This window comes from Octodon degus, unplaced genomic scaffold, assembly GCF_000260255.1.
Source record: "Octodon degus isolate 3935 unplaced genomic scaffold, OctDeg1.0 scaffold00015, whole genome shotgun sequence".
Classification (NCBI taxonomy): Eukaryota; Metazoa; Chordata; class Mammalia; order Rodentia; family Octodontidae; genus Octodon; species Octodon degus.
The window spans coordinates 21,735,842-21,755,530 of NW_004524591.1; the positions used below are offsets into that span (position 1 = coordinate 21,735,842).

The 19,689-nt window shown below is 37.3% G+C and overlaps 1 protein-coding gene across 1 annotated transcript in view; it reads right to left on the bottom strand.

The window, feature by feature from the left end:
* The window catches only part of Pde1c (phosphodiesterase 1C), a 360,829-nt gene that overhangs the window by 33,326 nt on the left and 307,814 nt on the right, over nt 1-19,689 (bottom strand). Inside the window, exon 16 of the mRNA XM_004626577.2 lies at nt 13,847-13,924. Within this exon, the coding sequence (XP_004626634.1) occupies nt 13,847-13,924 (78 nt within the window). The remainder of the gene's footprint in view (nt 1-13,846; nt 13,925-19,689) is intronic.

Below are 19,689 nucleotides of genomic sequence, written 5' to 3' on the forward strand. Positions count from 1 at the left end.
TTCTTTAATTCAAATTCTATGGGAAATATTACAAAGCAATTTCGATTATCTAAGTCTTGTTAAGATATTAAGTAATAGTAGAAGAAAATATATTACAAATTCTGCTTAACTATCCATCTATCTGAAGAAGAGTAGTTTAAGAGAGAATAGTGAAAAGACAAGCAATCTTATTCCCAAAATATGATTACAAAATTCGCCCATATTCATCTTTTTTGTCTGCTATCTTTCTTACTCCATGTTCTTCATTTATCATTTTTACATTTACTAAAGACACGGTTCCAGGTGGAAAATATAGTATCTTAAACTCTGAAAATGAAGTGCATATACGCATTATGTTGTATTTTAGGTTTCAGGGACTTCATATCATTTTATTGGTAAACATATTAGCTCCAGAATGAGATCCCATCAGGTATTGTCAATAGTATTTGAAAAGCTCCAAGTATGACATGGACAATAGAAAAAAGGCCATTTGAATGAATAGGTCAGACACAGAAATAAGTCTTTTGCTTGCTGCTATAAGGCTCATAACCTAGGGAAAGTAGGCCTAAATAAAAAAGGGAGTGCAGAGCGCCTAAGAATAATTCATGATTCCACCAAATCGCACAGATTAACACAACTTGTATGTATTTAAGAACCCGGAGACCTAAATGCAAGGGCTGACTCCGTTTGTCATGTTCTACCTAAGGATGTGTAGAACCTGTGGTGTTTTAGTAGTAAGGATGGTTCTACCGCTGTCTCTGCAGTCTACTCAGTGTCGACTCAGGTGTGCAAGCCCTAAGGCAGTGTGTAAACCAAAATATGGTGCTACCATTGGTGCGATGCAATAACATTTGTCCGGTATTGCCACTCCACTTGTGGAAAGCTGTTTCAATAGAATTAAAACACCATAGAAAATGAACTAGAGCTTTCACAATATTGTTTTTCCAGTTGATACTAATTTAGATTAATTACTTTAATGTTTTATCATCTTTAGGAGCAATTCATAATATAATAACACGTTTTGCATTTTCTTAAACAAGTACCTTTGCATTTTTACTCAATGTGCCTTCAAAACACTTTTTTTAAAGTTTTTTTTCTTTTTTGTATCAGGAATCAAACTCAGGACCTCACACTTGCCAAGCAAGGTGCTCTGCCACTTAGCTATTTCCCAGTTCCAAAACATGTTTAAGGGATTTAAAGCTGAACTACATGGAACTTTTTTTCTCACTGAGCATTTTAGGTCAATTACTATATGGTATAAAATTCTCTTTTCACTATTTTTACTAATTAATGACATAAAGCAAACAAAAACATTTCCATCTTTATTGATACTAGAAAAAATGGCTATATTCCTATTTCTTTTTAAATACTGTATAGCGTTGCTTACTGGAATATAAAATGGAAGCTGTAGACATTCATTCTAGTTTGGTTGGCCAAAAAGCTCCACGTACAAAAATACAGAATAGAAATGAGGTAAAGGTCCAGGTTTCATGTCAAGAGTTGACATACACTCAGCTGTATTTCATTCCTATACAAAAATCAGACCACCTGTAAAAACATAGCTTGCAAATGATGTTCCATGGATTGCACGTAACTTATAGTCATGTTTTGTTTGACTTAGCACAGTGTAAATTTTTGAGATAGTTGTGAACATGTACAAATTTGAGAAGTATTTACACAAACCCTTAGGTAATTAATGACCCTCATCCCTCCACTGCACAAAGCTAGCAGCTGGCTGGGCTGCCTGCTTTTGACAGTCGCCACCCTCACCAATTCTTCCCAGTGCCTAGTGTTCCTTATTCCCTGATGCCAAAACCCATTACAAATCTCCATGCATCACATTAGTTGTGATAGGATGTGGCTTTCTTTACTCATGCACTTGAACTGTTTCAGCACCTAAAGTCGTTTGAATCTGTGATTACATTACTCCCTATCAGGAACACGGTTAGAAAAGCAGAGAGTAATGGAGAAAGATAAGTGTCACTATGAAGTCAAATATAAGCCTCACTGAAGCAAGCTGTGCAAGCAGCAGCACACTTCTGTGTACTCTCTACGACAACACTCTGCACATCTTTTGGTTGTGAAATAATGGAAGGAGCCAAAGCCCTTGTAGGCCACATCCAGTATCCCTCTTTCTGGCTGCTGAAACCAACATTTTGCTTTAGTGATGCCAAGGCTTTTAAATATGTTTTTTGTGCGTGCTTTTAACATACAAATTAAATCTTAGTAGGATTATACTTCTGCCCATAACCTGTCTCACTTTCTTCCTTTTACTATTCTGATTCAGCACTTGCTGCCTAGGCCGTGCTATAAGAATCACTTTCTCCAAATCATAGCATTTAGACTCATAAAATCACACATTTTTGTACTGCATTGCAGCTATCCAACTTTTCATTTGGTTTCAGGGGACTACATTATTACTCCCTTTCCCTGCCACATCTATTATTCTCATTTTCTATTTGTGCTATAAATCAGCTCCTAGATAGTTTTAAGACTCGCTAAAATTAAAAGAATGATCTGACCTAGTTCCCTGATGCTAGTTCCCTTATTATTTCCCTGAATTGCAAAAAGGAAAGAAAGAAAAGTGATGAGAAGAGGACCAGCCAGTGGTCAAAGTTTCAGTAACTCCTTAGTATCAGATGCTACCCAGTGAAAACAGTGGCATTCCCACTTGATAGTGTGGTCATCAGCGGACACACTGAGGTCTATATTCATGACTGCACAGATAAAATAAATTAAACATCAAATACAGATTCCCTTTTAAAAAGCAAACCATTTCATATTATACAATTGGAACCCAAAAAGAACACAAGCACAAGTTTTAGGCCTGAAAAGAAATTGGAGAAAATGAATGGTTCCCAGCACAGGAAAGATCCCGAGATTGGAATCATATCATTTCAGTGAAATGACAGTCAAGGTGGCTGGATCCACCTTCAGTACAAAACAATAGCATGTGAAGTAATGGCATTGACAGTCATAAAATGGCAATTACTGTGCGTGGCTTTTGCAGGCCTCTCCAGCATACCCAGGATGTCCATTCTCATCCGGCCGGTCAGGTGCTGTGAAAGCCCAATCATTTGCAAAGGAGTTTTGAGGAAGCCCCTTCATGTTTGTGCAAAAATCCCAAGTGGTTGTGTTTGATCAGGGGACAGTTCCTCAGAGCTCTAACACTTCAACCCCAAAGTCATCACCTCTGGGAGATGACCTGAGAGAAGGCCGGGGAGGGGGGGCTTGCTTTTGAAAGTTGTACACCTTCCCCAGATAAGGGTCTTTGTGGAAGGAGGAGGAGAATGAGGAAGCTCAGCTAAAATGATGCAAGACATGGGCAGCCTCTTTTAGTGTGTCTGAATCTTTTTATTCTTCTGAATCTGAAAAAAAGAAAAAGAAAAAGAAAAATGTCAATGCTGCCTTTCCCCCCCTCTGCCCTCCATGTTTTAAGAAGATTTAGGGAGGACAAAAAAAAAAGGGATCGATTAAACAGTTAAGACAGGCCATGGTGGCCCTTTGTATCATGATTCATTCTATCCATGAATGGGAAACCTCAGCAGAGACATTTAAAACACTGACATATTTGTAAGTGTAATAGTTGCTTTAAAGCACCTTATTAAATATTTAGTTCATGCAATATGGATATTAAACCACTTTATTTTGCAATCAAGATAACAGTTTCAGCCAGTCCGGTCACTAGGATTAGAGGACATCTGATTCATCTAATAATCTCAATTATTTCTATGCAAAAAGCAATGCTCTTATCTTTCAGAATTCTTGCCCCACTCTTAGAAGCTTCCCAAAGACATTTAAAATAAGACATGCTCCAGACAAAATCATTATGCAGGTGGGTAAATCTTCTGAATTCTCCACTGGACCCAAAGGGAGGAGATAGAGGAAAAAGACAAAGACAGAAATAGGTCTAAGTTAATGGAAATAGACAACACTGAATTTTCTTTTTGACTTGGCATGCTCCACCCCATGTAGCCTCATTAGCCATGGAAAACATTTAAGATAGCAAAATCTTCACTGTATTATTAGTTTCCATTGGTGGTGCAGGCGCTGTGGCTCATCCTGCCTTCTAGTTAAAAGTCATCTCTGTGCAAGCCACCTGAGGGACAGGGGTGTAGTGGCTTAGACTTTAAGGAGGATAACATCATCTACAGAGATGCCCCAAGGCATCTCAGGACAGGGAAAGTTTCTTATCCAATCTTAAAGACTAAGAATCTTCTTCTAAATAAGATTCAGCTGAAATTGGAGAGAAAAGTAGCTGAGAGATAGGACAGCCCTTTCTGATCTATTGTAACTACAGTCAGTTCTCAGTTTTCCAGGGGCCATTAATCCAGGCCTCCTGCTGTTCCTTCTTCTCTATTCAGGTCTTGATGTTTCATTGTTTATCCTCATTAGCACATTTGCTCATTTGGGAAAAAGCGACAGAAAACAGCAAAGCTTCTGCCCAATCACTCTACTCTGATACTAGCGTTGAGAACATGCCAGTGAGGGAAGCAGATCAAACAAAAACTGAGATCAAGGATTAGAAATTTTCCATTGATTTTTACAGCTATGTACCATTCGGTCCACAGGGAAGCTGCAAGACACATCTTTCTCTTTAGGATTCTGCTTCTGCCATTATCAGCTTGAGGTCAAATGTGACTGGATTTCCTTTCAAGTGGTCATGGGGTACTGAGCACCTTCAATGATATTCCCAGGCCTTGCATATAAAACACAATTTTGTTATGATAATATAAGGTGGATTCTGAACTTTTAAATACTAAATCCATTGGTTGGAAGGAAGCTCATAGCAGATACCTGGGTTTAGCTGGCAAGGACCACTGTTAAAACTCAGCAAGGCCCAATTAGCCAACAAGAATGGTGCAGCTGCCCTCCTACATGGCTTCAGGTCAGTGCTGTCTCCTTGTGAATTCCCTGGCTAACTAAGAGGTGCAATCAGAGTCCCAGTGGAATCCAGGGGCCAAGGAGAGATCTTTCTCCTTTTTTAAAAAAAAAATTTTTGACTTTTGAGTCAAAAGATGAAGGAAAGTGGTAAATACACAAAGCTTAAGTGTTTAAAATGTATATGTGATCTCTAAGTACAATTAATCACAGTACAGAACAAGAGGTATATGCTCCAAAGCTGCATATGATGACAGCCATCATCCTGGCCTTCTGAAACTCACACCCTCTTAAAGTAACATTTGCTTAATTAAGAATCTCCTAGGCCAAAGGTGCCTAGTTTCATGCTCTGTATGGGATGATGTCCTGCCCCAGGCTGCAGATTCTTCGAGTGCAGAGAAGCAGTCCTCTTTTTCACACACACACTGCATGTAAAGCAAGGCCAGACACCACAAATAATTATTCGTTCATTAAAAAGAAGTGAACTAAATGTGAAGTAGAGGTGATGGATAAACACGATGGACAAGCACTGTCTCCACCAGTTTTCTAACCTCGGACTTTTGCTGTGTTTTGAGTCTGTGTATTTGTTTTCAGTTTAAACAGAAACTGAGTAAGCATCAGCAAGACCAAAAAAAGACTGTGCATGAAAGTGAAGACCCTGAAGGCAGGAGTGAGAGGTCACTTAAAAGTGCACCAAGGCGCGTGACTTGTCGGAATAGCTGCTTTGAATTCTATTGATTCTATACCCACTGGGGAGGGGGCACAAAAAGTAGGTACATTTACACACTTTTTGAAGAGTAACAAGAGTGTTGAACAACCTGAAGTGGGAACTAGTCCTATCTTGAAAAAATTCCAGAAAATACTGGACCAACATCATTCCTTCAGCTACCTACCCCTTGATAAAAGGTTCTTATCTATCACAAGGGGCAGCTGTGCTAGCTTTGAGACACATAGTACATGAATTCACAAATATGTATTAGCTTAAGGAAATGAAATATAATACCTCAATAACTTTGTTGGTAGAAAGGGGAGGTGGGTTTAAAATAACATGGCTTTGTTTATTCCTTTTTTCCTATATTACTTCTGCTAGTAAGTAGAGATACTAGGTACAGAGTCCACAACCATTTGGTTTAAAGAAAGTTATTTCAGGAAATGACCAAAGTTCAAGTTAACATGATTTGACTCTAAAAATCTGTTTATGAATCTTAATGTTTGTTCCTAAGTAATAAATAGAAAGCGTATGAAATAAATTGCATAAAGATCTAGCAATGGGCTTTAAAAAATATTGCAAATATGTTTCTTTCTTCATCCTTTGGTATCTGGCCTGTTTTTACAGCTTCATTACTACCACCTAAACTCAAAGTCACCCAGACACACTTGGTTAAAGGCAGAGAAAAGGGGTGAAATTCAGATTTTCAAGTCCCAAGAAAAATACAGTGGTTGCCTTTCTAGAGAATCAACTTTTTACAAAACAACAAAATGACACAGTGAACAATTGAGTTGTAAAATGTTAAAACAAATAAATAAATAAATCTTGAGAAACCAAACCCAATTTGAAATGCATAAGAGTATTTTATTGGGTATATGAGTAGGTCTTGATTTGGTTCCTAATGATAAGTAAATACTAAGAAAAATAATATTTAGAGATTATATTAGGCTTCATCCATATATATATATTTACATGTCCGTACACTTCTATATATATCATATATGCTTTATAGAGAAATAGAGGCAGGGAGACAGACAAGAGAGACAGAGAGAGATAATGAATGGGGGAAATGTGTGACAACTCCTATGCCATCATCTGCTAAAATGCACCATTTGATCCAATGCACAGAATAATGACAGTAGGAAGTACTTCTTAGGTCTGTTTCTAGCCCTCCTTCTTTGTCTTTCCTTTTGGAAAGACCACGCTGCTTCTGTGATACCACTCAGAGTAATGATGGGGACAACCTTTCCTTTCAACCTTTGCTAGTTTTGCCCTTCTTTTATTTATCATGTTCTTTCTTTGCAAATTTAATATACCACTATCTCTGCTCTTCTGCCCACATTCCACAGGACATCTTCCTGATATTACTTTATGATTACAAACTTAGTACAGTAATACTTAAGGAACCATTTAAACACTCATTTCTCCCAGTGCCCACGGGCCCAATGCCCCCTTGGTGGTCAGTGAAAGGCCGGCACCGCAGCAAGTGCTGCTGCTCTGCTGACCAGCTCACGGGTCTTGTTCACAGAGGTGCAGGTGAGAACAGAGTCAAGCGCCCTCACCACAAGGCACAGTTCTGTTCACATAGTCTTTGAATCTGTGAATCCAGTGAGAAGCTAGGACTATGAAAACTAAAAGAGTGCGTTAGAGCAAGTAAGTGTGCTTTGGGTTTTTGACCTGGAACATTCTAACTGTTTTTGTTTTTCTCAATTTTGTTAGTTCATAAAAAGCACCAAATGCTTCAGAATGAATGAAAAAACAATTCTTTCGTGTTTTCACTAGGACTCCAGGGTACAGACTAAAAATAGCTTATACTCTAGCTGGTAATGCTTAGAACACAGATGTCATCACTTGAAGATCAGAGTGTCCTTCTGTGGAGAATGCTAAGAATAAGTCAGGAGGGAGAAGCTGGAATAGTTGATTGAAATTGCATTTTGATACAGCCTTTGGAGCATGTGGGTATCTAGACAAGAAGTGGTATCAACCATATAAACAGGCCTCGGTCCTGGCTTTGGCACACAACCTTTTCAGGGGTAGCTGAGATTTCTAGTATTTTTATACATAATAACATTTCTTCCTGTAAATGTGTTGTTACTTTTGTTCCTCCAATTATTTGTACAGACTCTGACAAAATATAACTTTCTAGGAGGAAACAAGTAAATATATATTTCATGATTACTAAGAATTACTATTAAGGAAAAAAGAAAAATCACTTCTTCCTTAGCAGTTCCAAAATTTTAATCCTCTCTATAAAATCAGGTCTCTTTAAAATACAATAGTATATTATGAGCTTAACACAATATCTAGAAGACAGAGTGAAACAATGAAAGATTACATACTAATAATTGCAAAGAAACATTGATTTAAAAGATTAATCTTGTCATTGAATAGAAGTATAATATACTTTTATTTAACTATGTAGTTATTTGGTAAAAGACTGGGATTTAAATAGCTACAGCTATGTAGAATGCATGAATTAATGTCAGAAGTTTTCCTTAGTTCAAGACAATTTAATTTTGAAATCCACCAATCTCGCAATATATCAGTATGTATACCCACATGTATGTATACATACATATATATATATATAATTTTATTTGCTGCTTTGATATCATATATGTGATTTTCAAGAGTATAAAACCCTACAAGAGGAAAATGAGAGCCACATGATGCCTTCCTCCTAAATAATCTGCAATGAGGATATCCATTATATACCTCTGTGAGGTGTACAAGGACATTCACTGAACTTAACATTACATCAAAAATATATCAATTTGAGATGGATGCCTGTAGCCAAAGAGCTCACTGGTCTGATTCACCATGACTCATCAGTGCTAGAATATGAGTGACAGACTTTAATACCAGAATATAAAGTTCACAGCAAAAAGGAACAAGTAAATTGTTTTTTAGGTTTATCCTATCAGACCACTTGTCACTCCAGTATAGAGTAGTCAATAGGTTTCCCCTAAATCCACCTCAAAAGCTAATTATATTGGGTTTCAATGTCATTGAACTCAAAAGAACTCTTATTGTTGGGCCAATCTACAGCACAGATTCCAAAATTAACCAGAAAATGGCAGTGAAACATATAAATAGAAGTGTTTGAGTAACAAAACATTTTCAGTCTAATTAGTGAGGTCTTATCCAGATGGCCTCATATAATAGGCACCTAAAAATAATGCAGTTCTCCCCTTCATTTACAACTCTTTGTTGCTTCCTTCTGACAGGGACATAAGAATGCAATTTTAGAAATTTGAGAAAAAAAGAGTCTTAAAAAATAACAAATATTTTATGTCTCTTCATATGAAACCAGAGCATTTACCTTCTGTTGGGATGCTAAATACATGGGCCACAGGAGTTTCTAGGGCTACATGGCTGAAGAAACAGGATAGTAATCAGAACATAATGCTTTGTGATGATTCAACTTAAGAGGTGCCCAGAGCATTCCAGATGTTTGGTTTCTTGACACTCATGGAGGATAACACACAAGGTTGTTGGATTTTCCTGTGAAGGGCAACTCCTTGACTAAAGAAATATGTCTGCTTTTCATCAACACATAGATGAACACAGAACTAAAAAATAATCTTAGCCTTAAAGATAGGAACAAGCTCAAAATTCAAACAATGGGATTAACCATTCTTAAAGATTGCCTGAGGTCAGTCAATATTGATTTTAGGGATAGGACCAATGGTGAGATGGAGTGAAAATCATTCATTACTAAAAACAGTGAAGCACTAAAGTTATAAAGGTTTAATTTTTAAAGTTATTAGAAAGGATCAAGGTTATTGCTATGGTGATATTGTCTTGAGTATGAGAGAAAAGGAAAGAAAACAGTGTTCTGAGAGATTTTCACTATCCTTGGCCTATGTTCCACATCACATAACCTAAGTACGTCAGAGCTTGTTAAATATGATAGGCTAAATTGGATAAATACTAATGAGAATGAAAACATTTGGCTTAAAACTACAAAATTTCATCAAAATTAAACCCAGAAAAGCAAAGAAGGATGATAAAAGTGAGCACAAATTAACCAATAACAAATGCTGGAGGGGTTGTGGGGGGAAAAGGAAATCTTCTTCACTGTTGGTGGGAGTGTAGACTGGTACAACCTCTGTGGAAATCAGGATGGAGATTCCTCATAAAACTAGGATTAGAGGTCCCATTCAATTCAGTTACTCTCCTTCTGGGTATTTTTGCAGAAGAATGAAAACAATACCACAGCGATATATGTGCACCTATGTTTATGGCAGTGTAATCTGTCATAGCCAATTCTTGGAAACAAACACCCATCAAACTGAGTAATGAGTGTAACAGTGGAATGTTACTCAGCTATAAAGAAAGATAAACTTGAAGCTTTTATAGGTAAATGAATGCAACTAGAGAACATACACATAAGTGAAGTAAATCAGATCTGCATGTGTAAACATCATATTATCTCCCTAGTGTAAGAACCTGAAACAGTAAACAAAATTTGCAAAGTAAAACAGATACTGTGAAAGAGAAGGAAACTGCTCAATAGGAACAATGACTGGGATGAGCGAAAGGAGAAGAGAAAGAATATATGATAGCTAAGATAATTGTACTACTAATTTATATTGTTTTACTGAAAGGAACAGTTAATACTTAATTTTTTGACCAATTTTGTGTACTTATATCTAATAATCTGAACAACTACTTTGAAGGTAACAACATGAGATACAGAAATCATTGTTGAATTCCTATCATCTTGATTTTTGAAATTCTGTATTATTTCTAATGTTTTTACAATTATTTTTATTCTCTTTAAGATAAAAAATAAAGATTTATCAGAACATATGTTTAGCAATGATAAAAAGGTGAACATGAGTAGTAATATACCCCAAGATTTCTATAAATGTGATGGCCAAATATGTGACCAAAAAGACTAGACAAAGAGGTGCTCAAAAGAGGGCCTCTTGCACTTGCTGGGTACAGGGAGCCTAAGATGATCCATAGTGGCTCTTCTCGTCATGCCCAGCCTAACAGTAGCAACAGATATCATGATAGTCCATCTTGACACAACCAGTCTAGTTCTTGTTACTTCTCTGGCCAAAGCAAACACTCATAGCTTATCTGTCATCCACCCTTCCCCTATTCACAGCTTAATATTAAATTTCATGAACCAACAGCCATAAACATTCTGATTACCAGAATGAATGATCAATGAAGGAGAAGCTCCAGCTGAACTTGTTCCCTGGGATTTGGCTAATAACTGTGCAGGGTCTAATTAAAATTAATTTTTAGAAAGACACAAAAGGTGGCTATTTCTATCTTGCTATTAATGGGTCAAATAAAGTGATGGTTATGTTTGTATTTTTGAGCACTATAATAAACTGAGATCCAAGAGGCAATGCTATTACAAACATGGATGGGAATGCATTGAAAAGAATTCACTTTTGTGGTGCCCTGCAAGGGTCCTAATGATTCTGGAAAACTAAGCATGAAGGAAAATCTTGGCTCAGAGACTTAGACCTTTTTATATTAGTACGCCTCTCCCCAGAGGTAAGCAAAGAACTTTCAAATGATGTCCATTCTTTGAAGTCAGTTAGAAAATTACTGCTGTAGGGTATGAAAAAGTACCTCCAGGAGCTCCACAAAAATAATACGTAACTGTACTACACTCATTATGCCAAGAGGTAATTTACCATTTCAGCACACACTCTTTCCCCCTGTGCAAGCCCAGGGTCATGAGAGTGGGGAGTCACAACTGGGTCTCTCACTGAATGTTTATAATGCTACAACAATAAACCTTGGTGGGTTAGATCACAGTGGGCATGAATTATACCCAGTCAGTCCTTCTGAAAAATTATAAACAGCCATTCACCCATGGCTTTCAAAGACTTGGAGTAAGGCTATTGAAAAGTAAATCAATCCTTTCTCCCATCATCAAACAATAGGTTACAATAAGTGTTCAAAAATGTTATTTCTACTTAGTGTACAAAAATAAATATGCTTACTAATGTAGATGTTCACTTTGTAAAATTTTCTAATGTAGAACACTTTAATGATTAAACAAAAAAGATAGCTGTGATTCATCCAAAGCTTTTCCACTTCATGACACTATGAATTAGCCTTAGCTCTGGCAAATGTCAAAAACAGTTTGTCACTGGCACTCATTGCTCTAGGTCTTGTTAACACCAAGTCTTCTTATTTAACAAATGAAGTCAGATACAAAGCTATTTGTGCCTATATTTGTGTACGAACTTGCCTGTTCAAGGTTTCTCTTGAAGCAGTGAAGAAAAAAGTTTTAGATGTTACAGGTGTCTATTTACTGTAACCTGTTCAAATCTCCAAGAGAGTAAGAATTGTTCTCATTAGATGATTAAATTTTACATTATTTGTGTAACAGAACACAGAATCTACTTCATATATTTCATAACTTATTTCAATCTTTTAAATACTTGGGAACAATTGAATTAGAGGGGGAGTGGGCACAAATAAAAGGGGCTTATGAAGGTGAGAAACTTTAATCCACCCCACCCAAATTATGACATTATATCAGCTAGCCACAACTAGTAAAAAATTTCTACAAGGGTCAAGATTCTTTTTTAAAGATCTGGGACTTAGTTTTCTCTGGGCTTTTGTGCTATAGAAATTCAGATCAGAGAGCAAAGAGCTGGATGCAGAAAGGGGCAGGTGTCCAGTTACTGAGCTTATAGCTGACACCATTTTTCCACTGCACATTTCCTGGCTTGGGCTGTCTTGACTTGGACTTAATGAAGCCTGGCAAAGAGCCCCTAGCATTTGAAAAGCCCTTCCCATAAGCAAGTCTGGATGAGAGGCTGTCATTTTGAATCCTATTTTATATCTCTGTAACTCACTTCTTACAATTATTCAAGGAGAGTATGCTTATCAGGTAAGTGGTTCCCATTGGTATGAACAAGTGGTGAAAAACTGCAGGTGCATGTTCCCCACAATTTAAGTGATATGACAACTGGAGTGAGTTCTTTGAGTGATCATAAAAGGAAAAGTTTGAAAACAGATTTTATACCTCTAAGTAAAGACAGCATGTTATTATGGCTTAGAGACAAAAGCTGAATGGGCTGCTACCTTTTGAAGATGTATGAAGAGTTGTGTTCTAATGTCTGTTTTCAACTCAACCTGAAGATGTAACGCTAGCATTTCTTCTTCATAGACATACTAGGCAAACTACTCCAAGAATACCTGAGCATCAAATGCATAAAAAGAGAGACTGGGACTCCTACCAAAACTCCTCCAAGGAAACTTTCATTCTTAATAATATGTCCACGCATAAAGGCAGAGTCAAGAAGGAGCCGAGGTTACAACCGAAATGTAAAAAGGGGAAATGGTTCTCAACTGACAGCTCAAAGTACAGAGGGTGCTATAGCTTAACTTCTCAGATTTAGAAAGAGTGGAATGTTGTTCGTGCAAAGTAAATGCAATGCTCCTGAAACGCTTCATCATATAGGTTTGCTCTAACTTTGCTTTGCTTCGCCTTTGCCTTTTGGACTTGTTCCTGCTGGCCAGACCATATTCAGTAGCTATACACAGTGTTTTGTATGCATCGCTGAATAAATTCCATGTTTTGTTCTTGCCAAAAGTAGTAACTTGTTTAAGTAAAAGAAGAAAAAGAAAAACAGATTCATAAACACACTAACAGTAAGTGTTATTCCATTGAATTATAATAAGCAAGTTCAGAATCAACTTTGTAAAGTTTAGGACGTGCTGAGACGGCGACTGAGACCAGGCGTGGTAGCATGCACCTGTAATCCCAGTGATTATGAGGCCGAAAATAGAGGGATCACTACGAGTCTGATCTGCATAGTCAGACCTTATAGACCCTGCACCAAATACATAAAAACGAAAAAGAAGAGTATGGACATCATTTGTAATCTGTTTTCAAACTTTTCCTTTTATGATCACTCAAAGAACTCACTTCAGGTATCTTATCACTTAAATTATGGGGAACTTGCACCTGCAGTTTTTTACCAACTTGTTAGGAACCACTTACCTAACAAGCATACTCTCCTTGAATAACTGTAAAGTAAGACTTTGCCACCCCCCACAAAGAAAGAGAATTTGTAATGGAGATAGCATGACAGAGAGAAAAAGACATAACAATATTTTGTAAATTACTGAACAAGAGATAACAGTACTGTTCAAATGTAGTGAAGTGTTTTTCTCCCCCAGGGGATAAGAGTATACTAACAATCACTATTTCAATTTTAGATAAGTTTCTAACAAGCATACAATAATTATACATTTTATGGAAGAATGTAATGGGAATGCTACTCTTACCATCTGTTTTCTTTGCATCATTTCCAACATTAGAGTGATCCTTCTTGTCGGTCTTATTTTTTCCATCTTTCAAATCACCTGGAAGTAATAAATATGACAAACAGCATATGTATATAGCTGAGGGGGATGTTATAAATATCTTTCAACCTGTCAAGGTTAAAAAAATGCAGCATAGTTTATAGTCTCAGGGAGTATGTGTCTGAGTGTAATTCTCTTTTGTGACTGCATGTTAAATTCTGAAAATTGGAAAATAAAAAATTAAGACTGAAAGTTGCTGTCAGATAGGCTTGCACTTAAGGAAATGGTGATTATCTTTCAATAAAGGTGATTAAGTTTCACTCTTAGGCTGCGAAATGAGGAAAAACCTATTAATGAATAGCTATTTAACATCTCTGCACTTCAGTGTTCTTATCTGCAAAATGGAGATAATTGTACCTGCCTTATAGGCATAATGATAAATGTACTTAATGTAAGTAAAATACTAATGTATTTTCTGACATATTGCTTGATGACAATTATTTTTATTCTAAACCAGAGCTAAATGGTATGCCTGTTTTCAAGGAATAGGTATTTATGGATATTTTAGAAATAAAATAAGATTAAGTTAGAGATAAAATTTTATATTCCATGGGCCATACTCTTTGGGGTTATCATCTCTTACCAAAAGCCTCTAAAGTAGACATCACAATTACATGGGTCATGAGTAAATAGCAAAGTTAAACCCAGCACTATATTCCTAAAACAGAATCAGAAAGTTATGGCTCATGGGCTACTTAGTAGGATCAGCCAACACAGAGGCATGTCTACTCCTTGCACATAGTCATGCCTGTGTTCATACTACAATAACAAAGTTGGATAGTTGCTGCACGTACATGCAGACCATAAACATGTTCAATGTGGTCCTTAAACAAAAACAAAAGCAAAGTCCTGGCCCTGGTGTAGGATAGGATAATCTAATAATCCTCAGGCAGGTCGACTCAATAGTAGATCAATGTACCATTTAAAGGATATAAATGCCTTCCTCCTGCCTTATTTTGGAGTTTTTGGATATTTTCCTTACCAATCTTGTGAATGGCGGTTTTCTTTCTTGACTGCATACCACTCAAATGCTCTGTATTTACTAAAGCAGAAAGATCTGAATAATTGGAGTGAGCACAGCCTCCAAGATGTGTGTATGAGAAAGAGTTCGTCTTTCTTGGCCGTGCCAGGCAATGGCCTGAGTACTCTGCCTGCATCACTTCATTACATTCTTATAACCATCTCTTTATAGTCTTATAGAAAATAGAAAAACTTATAGAAGATTCATTTATCAAATTAATCAATTTACTACATAAACAACTAACCAAAGGATTGAGGGGTTTTGCTCCATTTGAGTTTTCTCTCCCTGAAGTCATCCAGGCAACACTGGTTAGTCTATCTAGGTCAACTCTACCAGCATATCTTTGAAGCCCTGTCCTGGCTACATTTCTGAGTTCAACCTTGCAGCTGTATCTCCCCCTGGTGGCAAAAATGTTCCTGTCAACTCCTGACACTTGGGATAATGCAACAGCAATTTGAAAAAGAAAGGTACTTCAGTGAATAGTGGCTGCAATAAAACAAACTTCTTATTGGCAATAAAACTGATGCTACTTCAAAATGTCTACAGATTGAGCAGTTGGGAAAAGGACCAGTGACAATTATACTTATCATTGTTAAGCTTTTGCCAGGGGGACAACCTACTCGGGCTCCCCTCCTGTCCCTCTCTTGGACAGGAGCTTTCTTTCCCCAATAAATATATTCTGCTCATTAAAAAAACCAACTTTGCAGACCAAAAATTTGAGAAAAAGAAAGGCGGCAAGGACAGCCAACATTTTGGCCCTAGCCTTTCAAGGTCAATGAAGACTCAGGATATAGGAAATCCTGTACTGTAACATCATGTAACTCAGTTGTGTCCCAGATTTTCTGATCAAGGAGATTATAGGGACACAGAGGAAAGTGATCGATGATGTAGAGTGTGCCTAAGGAGAGTCACCTGGAGAGAAAACATTCTCTCAGGCTTTCACAGAGAAAAAGGCTCAAGCCAACAACTTCTGACATTGCCAGTCCTACGGATAACCCACTATTATGCACTAGTGGACTACATTGGAATATTTTGCTGAATTCATGCGCCTACAATATTTAAATGGCAATGTAATACCCATCTCTGACAAAACTAAACACAAAAAGGGGATACAAATGAAGGACCACAAAATAGTTAGAATAAATATACAGCAGCATTCTTTTAATTCAATGAACAGAGAGATTTGTTCTAATAGTGTTCGTGGACAGGATATCATGTCTGCATCTTGTACAATCAATAACCAGTAAGACAACAATATGCAATGTATTAATTATTGAAACTGTGCTAGTAATTGGTTGTGAAACTGTCTCATTGCTATTTGTTTCTCAATAAAATTATTTTAAAAAAGCTTTTGCCATACACTATTTGCCCACTTTATATAAATTATATCATGTATCTTCACAACAACTAAATGTGAAAGTTACAATAATAATCATAAATTTCAGATGACAAAATACCTTTTTAGCTCCTTTTAAGGCTAGAAAGTAGTAAAGTGCTTATAACTAAATTTTAGGAACTTACCTGTTTCCAATTTTTGTTGAAAATTAAGTCATTTAAACATTTTTATTGTTATTAATACACACTTCAGTACATAATGATTATATTTATTATGGGAAACTGACACATGTACATAGCATGTCTCCATTCTTTGTTCCTCTTCCCTCCACATCCCCTTGTAAAGCCTTTTTTAAAACCAATATCAGATATTTATTTATTTTATAGGTACTTGTCAAGTTAATTATCATAAATACAGCTTAACATAATTTTGTAAAAAAATGGCCAATTAATCTTATAAATTTTGCTTATTTGTAGGGAACTGCTCCGAAATACACTATCATCCCCATCTATGAATATGAACTCAAGAAAAAGATAAATTAATACCCACAGACCAAACAAATGGGTCTAATTCTAGAGTCCAAACCCTCCACTTAGAGTTTTCCAGCAAAGCTCAAGTTTTAGAGTTCAGGTTTCCATTAACTATTTCCATTTCTAATTACTTTGGTCTATAGACTTATGAAAAAACATTTATCTAGGGATAATTCAAGGCCACTGTTGGTCGTGATATACTTCACAAACCATGTAAAAAAAATTAAGTTAAATTAGGAGACAATTTCTTAATCCTAAAATAGGATCAACTAGTTGGAAGCATAAAGAAGGAGTATCTCCCTCGGCAAGGATAAAAATGAGTTGCATCTAAGTGCAGGACTTGATTATCTCCTTCTACCACTACTAGTCACCAAAAGAGAAGGGTTCCCTTGGAAGCCCCATGTAACAGTCCAAATATTGGCTTTTCCTGTTTAGAGGAGTCACATAAGAACTCTAGGACCTCAAGCCCTGTTGTCAAATTAACTCCCTGCAGCCAAGTGATCCTTCTTCCCTAGGTGAAGGTTCACATAACCTAATGCTCTCTATTTTCTGCCTTCTGGGTAGTTCTGGCCTGGAGCTTTCCCCCTGCTAGAGTAGAATATCTCTGAGAAATCAGCATTCCAAGGGTCTGATGTGCTGGATGCTGGCCAGGAGCCCCTGCAGTCTGTCTTCCCAGCCAGGACTGGGGAGGCTGAGGGAGCAGTTACCTTGATGGAAAACGAAGTTTAAAGGATCCTGTAATTAGCAGGAGGGATGCAAACCTCTAGAACCTCTGAACCAACACCCTTCTGTCCTAACGTGGAAAATGTCTTTGGCAGCCCATGAAGAAGGGTTCTGGGAAAGTGACACACGTTTGTTTGATGATGCTTCCTGAACAGATCCCATTAGGTAATTTCCCATGGGTTATACTTGAGTAATGGCTGATATGAGCTGCTATTCAATAAACAGGGAAAACCAAAGAGCCTTTCTGGGCAGTTATAAATCATTTTAATTAGGCTGCTGTAACAAAGTCCCCAACGACCATTAGCCTCTCTTATTATTGCTCTAAATTGATTTCTTCTCCCACCTCTCATTAAATACTTAATTTTTAGGGGAAAGGGTAGATAGCTATGTTCTTGGGGAAATAAACAGAGTTGTGAAATCAAGTCAGCCCAATTGTAGACTCGGACTCGTTTTGTATTTCTGGCTGTCCCCACAATCATCATCCAAACAAATTAGTCTCATCCACCTTCTGAGTCTGCAGGATTGATAATCCTCCTTGGGACTGGCTTGTTTATGTTCACTGGCCTTTCTCATTGATGCCAAGGCTTGACCCACTACCTGACTGTATGTGATCCACAGCTGAGAACGGCTTTTACACATTTATAGGATGCAGAGGAAAGATGAATATTTTGTGACATGAAAACTAGATAGAATTCAAATTTTAATTTCCCTCAATAAAGTCTTACTGGAGGACAGCCTCACTAGCTTCTCCATGTATCATCTTTAGTTTCTTTTATGCTAATGGCAGCTCCGAGTGGTGGTGACACATCATCTGGCCCACAAAGTCAAACTGTTTACAGTCTAGCCCAGTACAGAAAAGTATGCTAGCCCATGGAACAGGCAGATTATGAACATCTTTTGGACAGCAGTTAAGCCTCTTCTCTCTCCAGTGCCCATCCCCAAAGGCAACAAACCTGGAAAGTATTAAGAATATTCTGGAACTGACTGGAAGGTGGGGGGGTCATAAAGCCAAGTTTGACTTAGGACCTCTGCTTAATGGTTGGTTGACCTTAAGCAAATGATTCCCTCTCTCTGAGTCTCTGTGTTCCTCTCTATATGATGGGAATACGTGTTTCCACCTGGTAGAGTTGTTAGGATTTTAAGTGATTTTAATATGAGGTAAACAATCACTAAGCGTGTGATACTTGGTAGTAACATTACAATTACTGTTTTTATTAAAGGAAGGAGTTTTTAGACCATTATGACAAGCAATAAAAAGAGTGAGAGAAGAAAAATAAACATCCTGCCTTTTTTTTCCATGCCTCGTCTTTGAAAAAGCTGATTTATCCAGGGGCAGAAGCTGAGTGTGCAAAGCTCAAGTCAGCCACCTATTTCCCATCTGCCTTTACAATACATTTCCCATAAGATACACTGCCTTGCTGTCACTGGTGAGCGAGGTAAGTCCTTGCACCTGCCTGACTGTGCTCAGCTCAGGTCCATGTGCTAAGGAGCTATGTGCCAGAAAGACTGTCCACAGCCCCAAGTCTACTCTGAGCAGAGTGCAGCTGGTACACTGGCCATTGGCTTTCTGATTTTGGTATCATCTATGTCTCAGTTGGTTTATAGCTCTGGAGGGAAAGAAAGGGACAGTTTGTGTGGCCCTTCAAATCTTTAGTAGGGGACCATGAACTCTAACTAAATTGAATGGTTTTTTTAGGCTATGGCACTTTTTTTTTTCTTTCTTTTTTTTTTTTTTTTTTTTTTCAGAACCGGGGATTGAACTCAGGCCCTTGCGCTTGCCAGGGAAGCACTTATTCCACTGAGCCATCTCCCTGGCCCCAGCTATGGCACTTTTAATTTTTTTTTTATTAGTGAATCTTCACATTCATGGTAGAGAGTGGGTGCATGTAGATAACACTGCTAAATTCTTTTTACTTCCCCTTCATCCATTCCACCTCTGGATACTCTTCCAATTTGTCAAAGATCTATTTCTTTTCCTATTATCTGTCATTTTTCACTTTAGATTAGCTGTACTTTGGATTTCTCACACAGAGAAGCCGCATTATAGTTAAAGCTAGTGGGATTTCACTTCAACTATAATATGGCTTCTCCATGTGAGATTTATTTTTTCCCCATAATTTTACTGAGAAACAAATAGCAATGAGACAGTTTCAAA